The sequence below is a fragment of the Apis mellifera genome, linkage group LG7 (genome assembly GCF_003254395.2).
Source record: "Apis mellifera strain DH4 linkage group LG7, Amel_HAv3.1, whole genome shotgun sequence".
Lineage (NCBI taxonomy): Eukaryota > Metazoa > Arthropoda > Insecta > Hymenoptera > Apidae > Apis > Apis mellifera.
The window spans coordinates 4,926,701-4,932,700 of NC_037644.1; the positions used below are offsets into that span (position 1 = coordinate 4,926,701).

General features: G+C 16.9%; 1 protein-coding gene across 3 annotated transcripts in view; it reads left to right on the forward strand.

Moving 5' to 3' along the window:
- LOC726786 (proton-coupled amino acid transporter 1) overlaps positions 1-5,763 on the forward strand; it is a 51,039-nt gene extending 45,276 nt beyond the window's left edge. The window contains exons 8-11 of one of the 3 annotated variants that reach the window (XM_026441735.1): positions 217-395; positions 1,676-1,708; positions 1,994-2,166; positions 4,966-5,763. In XM_026441735.1, the coding sequence (XP_026297520.1) occupies positions 217-395; positions 1,676-1,708; positions 1,994-2,166; positions 4,966-5,207 (627 nt within the window). In that variant the 3' untranslated portion in view covers positions 5,208-5,763. The remainder of the gene's footprint in view (positions 1-216; positions 396-1,675; positions 1,709-1,993; positions 2,167-4,965) is intronic. The other 2 variants (XM_026441736.1, XM_026441737.1) reach the window with 2 other exon arrangements.
- The last annotated feature ends 237 nt before the right edge of the window (positions 5,764-6,000 follow it).

The following is a 6,000-nucleotide window of genomic DNA, read 5'->3' on the forward strand; positions in this document are numbered from 1 at the left end:
TTTCCAAAAGTTAATCAATTTTTTTTCTTAATGTAATATAAATTATATACATATATTTTTCAATAAAATATTTTATAAAAGTATAATAATATTTTCATATTTTAATTAAAAATGAATAAAATATGTTGAAATTTAATTCTTGATATTGATTTAATATTTTTTTAGTATAATATCGGTTGATTTTTATTAATAAAATTAATTTTTTTTATATTTTAGGTTTTACCTTTGAAAAATGAAATGAAGAAACCGAGCAATTTCAGTAAACCATTCGGAGTTTTAAATGTTGGAATGGTGATTGTCGGTGGAATGTTTGTCGCGATGGGTTTTATATCTTATTTAAAATATGGTGATGCAGTAGCTGGATCCGTAACGTTAAACCTTGAATCTAAAGAAGTGTAAGTATAAAATTTATTTTTGTAAATCAAAATCTCATTATTATATAAAATTAAAAATTTCTATTATATATTATAAATATATTATAAATATCTATTATATATTAGTATATATTATTTATATTAATTACTTTTTAAATTATAATTTGTCAATAGTATTTATTTAATATTAAAAATATAAAAATATAAAATTTATTTTTTTTTTTTGATTGATGAATTTTATATCATAAAATTTTATAAAAACTAATTGTAAATTTTTTATTAAAATAAGAATCAGGAGATTAAAAAATTTTTATTTGTTTATTTTGTATTATATATTTGATACTATATAATTTATTTTGATTCAATTTTTTAATATGATATTATTATAGTATTATTATAATATATTATAATATTATTATAACTTTTTAACTTTTTAAAATATTACATTTGATATAAAATACTTCATTTTTTTTTAGTGAAGAAAAGCATATTTGTATGATTTCGTACGAAGGCATATTATTGTTTTTTATCGTGAAAGTTAATACATTGCAATGATTTTTCATTTCGAGTTTCATTTATATTACTTATTAAAGTGGAAAGAATACATTCGGATGATTGTATAGAAAAAAAATATTTTGATCATTTACTACGAAAACATATACTATATATGTATATGAATTTATTCATACATAATAATTTATTTTGCTTTTCAATGACATAAATTAAAGTTAAATAATTTGAATTAATGAATTAATGAAATTAGAATTTGATTTTGATCTAATCATAACAAATATGTATATATAATGTATTAATTTTTATTATAAAAATTTAAATGTGATCTTTTTTTTTAACGAAATAGAGTTTTTATAAACATTATAATATTTTTCAAAAGAAATAGATTATTTCTAATAGTAAAGATGAAATATAATGTCTTCGTAAGAAATTAATTCTATTTCTTGAGTAATCGAAATATGATATTTTTCTTAAGATAAATGAAATATTTTTTCATTATACATATTATTATATTATAAAAAAATTACAACGGAAAATGATATCTATGTATAATATAATATAATATTTATAAAATGTAATATAATAATTAAATATAAAAATAATTATTGTAACAAATATATTTGTTCTATATTGATTTAATAAATTATCATACATTTAAGTAAATTGCGTTACAATAAAAATAATTAAAATTCCATCATGCAAAAAGATAGAAAAATAGCAAAATGAAAAAAAAATACATATTTTATTACGAAAATATTTTATTATGTAATTTTCTGTTGCATACAAAGGGTGGATGGAAAAATCATCATCAAGCATTCAAGGTTTCTATCATATAGATTATTTAGAAGTATTGCATTCTTTTATAAAATATTTTGTATAATGTTATAACAATGTGCTTTTTTATTTATTCGATTAGCATTTAATAAATTACTTAATAAACTATTGTACTTTGTATGCCAAAATTTGCATGTTGTGATAAATTTAACATTATTGAATAATTTTTATGATTGAAAAAAGTGAATAGAATTTTATGGTTTTTTGACAGAAAATAATCAAAGAAAATATTATTTAGATATTCATAAGATATTATTGTTATTTTTTTACAGTTTACCTCAATGTATACAAATTGCCATTTCATTGAGTATCTTACTCACATATGCATTGCAATTCTACGTTCCCATTGCTATTATATGGCCGAAAATTGTGAATCGTTTTGGTCCCTTTAATTGGCCTGTTCTGTCAGAAACTATTTTTCGTTCTACAATGTGTTTATTAACATGTAAGTTTAATATTTAAATTTTATATCTATCAAGTTAAAATTTGAATATGAATATTTTCAATTTTTGTAATACTTTAAAATTCATTTTCTTTCTATTATTAAGAACCAGTTTTTTATAAACATGAATTTTATTTTTAATATTTTAAATTATTAATAATAAAATTATATTTAATAATAATAAAATTATATTAATATTTTAAACTATTGAAATTTGATTATTGTTTATTATTATGATTATTATGAATAGTTAAAATATATATAAAAAGAATTTGTTTGTCTATAAAAAAAGAAAAAAAATTATCAAGAATTTATTCCACCTATAAAATTATAAAGAGCTTTTACATAAAACAAATTATAATTTAATATTTGAAATAATAAGCAGAAAATGTGGGATATTAAATTTTATCACTAAAGGAATCCATCAATGGGTGTCTGAAATATTTTTTTTAAATATTATAGTCATTTTTGTGGAGATCCATATAAGGAAAATATACATTTTAAATTAAGATTATAACATAATAGTATTACTTACATATTTATTTATATAATATTTAACAAGGAGATTAGAAAAAAAATAGTATTAAAAAAAAAATTATTTAGAATCATGGTTATCTTACTGATTTCGATAATTTTTAAACATGTTAGTTTTATTTGATAATTCTGTCAATTGATTTTGAAATATATTTTTCTTTATATATTATTATCTCTGGGTCTTAGCTTTCAAGATATTTATAAAAAAAAATTACTATGAATATCATTTCTATATATACATCTATGATATATGCGTTAGTATGCGTCTAATTTTATCAATTGTTTATATAAATATTTTGTATAACATTTATAACATGATATATAAAATATCACAAATTGGCTATTATCAAAAATATATAATTATAAAAAATAAGCGAATATATGTTTACAAATTCTTTATATTTGCAGAATGATCAAAGGAATAACAATATTGACATTAATTATATATTTAGTATTTATTGCAACATTAATCATAATTTTAGTATTTAACAGCTAAAAATAATTTAAACATGAATTAGAAGATTAAAGTTATAAAAAAAATCTATACTTCGCGATAAAATTATAGAACAATCTATAATTTTTAATGTTTTTCTAATATATTCAAATATATATGTTATAACATATACATTATATATATATATATCAATATTTTCTATATTATTAAAAAAAGAATAATTTATATTTATTAAATATAATATAATAAAATGTAATAAAATATAAAATATAATAAAATATATATATATTTACATTATATATAATATATATATATATATTTTTTAATAATATAGAAAAAAAGTTAAATTGTAGTTTACATTTTTTTCTACAAATTTGATCTTTATACTAAAAATGAATGTGATAAACTTTTAAAATAAATTTGACAAAACAATTATATTCATTATTCAAAAAACAAAATGTGTGAAAATGAAATATCATATGAATATCACAATGAATAAATATCACATAACCAAACATATTTATAACTAAGTATTTGAAAATTTTTTTGATACGTATGTAATCCCAAATAAACTATATGAAGTTCAATTACATATTAAATTAGTTTAAAATTCAAAAAATTGTGATAAAAATTTCTTATACTAGCAGATATTATATTAATACAATTACAACATCTCATACTATATTGATATATATATAAAGAAAAACTTAAGATTATCATAATTAAAAAATATAGGCTACTTTTTCTAAATTCTGAAAAATTATAAAAATTTCAGAGGAACTATAGAAGCTGTTAGTAAAAATTAACTCAAAATTTTAATGATTTCTGTTGATTAAATATTTATAATAAAGAGAGATAAAGCAAAATTTTAAATCAAAATTTAATGTTTTATTATCTTGTCACTAAACGAATTAAATTATATTCAAAACTTGAAAAAAATGCTGAATCTTTGAAGTTAATTTCACATTTTTATAGAAATTTTTTGTCATCGAAAAAATTTCTCTACGTATTAGTTTATTATGATTTATGTATATCATGCACAAATTGTCATTAAAATTAGAATTTTTGAATTAAATGAATTTATTCTAAAATAGAATATGAAAATATTTGTTTTTTGTTATATATAACATCTTAAAAAAAAATAATAATATACGATTTTCAGTTTTCTCGAAATTAATGTAATATAAATATTGATATATATATATATATATATATATATATATATATATATATATATTTATAACTATATATATTATTAATTATAATTATATATATAATTATATGTTATAAATTATGTATTATATTATTATTTATAATATATAATTATAAATCAATATATGTAAATATTTAAACATCGTTACATTATTATATTCATTATTATTATATAATTTTAATTTAAAAATTTAAAAAATATATATAAAAATATATTTATATAAGTTAATTTCACAAAAATAGCCATAATTTAAGGATAATTAAATCATTATGAATAGATGAATTTTATAATATTATATAATATTTATAATTTTAGTATTTTAATATTTCAGATATCCATTGATTAACATTGTTCCAAATATTAAAATTTTATCAACAAGTTTTTAATATTGCGATAAATTTATTCTTTTTTTAACTTTTTTCGATTTTTTTCTGTTAATTTTTCATTTAAATGTAATAAAAATATTTTAATTACCTTTTTTTCAAATTAGATAAATAAATAAGTTTATATTAATTTGATGAAAGATAATTAAAATTGAAAATAATTATATAAAAATATTTTTATTGTAATTTAATATAAATTTGTAAAAATATTGTTACAGTTATTCTAGCTGAGGCGATACCTCAACTGGGTTTATTCATATCACTAGTCGGTGCAGTTAGTAGTACTGCCCTAGCATTGATATTCCCACCAATCATTGAAATGGTTGTATGCTGGCAAAATGCATCTTTGGGCATCTGTACAATATCGAAAGATATCCTGATAGTTTTGATCGGTCTTCTTGGTTTCATTACTGGGACGTACGAGAGTATAACTTCAATCATTAAAGCGTTTAGTACGTAATAATTAGATTAATTTGTTGTATAAATCGTTATTAGTTTTTTAGATGTACGTATACATATGTAGATACATATACATTCTATAATACTAATAGATCATGACATCTACATTGAAATTCTCTAAGTTATTGTTAATAATAATATTATTTATTAGCATAGTAAATTTTCTTAAATGAATTGTATAAAAAATATCTATACATTATATTCATTATATTTGAAATCCTTTATTTAATATATTGTTTGCTTTTGAATTTAGAAAAAAATACTTGTTATCTGTGATTTATTTTTGAATCGATAATTCAATTAGAATTTTTAAATTCTATAAATAGAATAACAAATCTCAAATTCATGAAAAAATTATAATTATCAATTTCTATGTTGATTATATTGTTATTTATATTATAATTGTGTCAATATCTAATGCAACACAATATCTTTTATATGGAATAATAATCTATCTATAAAGATTTTTTTCGTAAAGGAATAAAAGATTGGAGGAATTGACTATTACGATCGAATTGTATAATTATATATAATTAATATAATAGCCATAAAATATAGCCATGTTGAAATAATATATTTTTAAAAGTAAAATAATTTGAAATCTTATTAAAAAATAAATATTATTATTAAATAATAGAATAAAATTTAAAATAGATCGAATTTTATTACTTCATTATAAAATATATTTTATTTATTCTATTAATATATTTTATTTATTCTATTAATATTCTATATCTATTTTATTGTAAATGATAAAATATTTTGAAGTAAAGTTGCTAAATGAATTTATATTT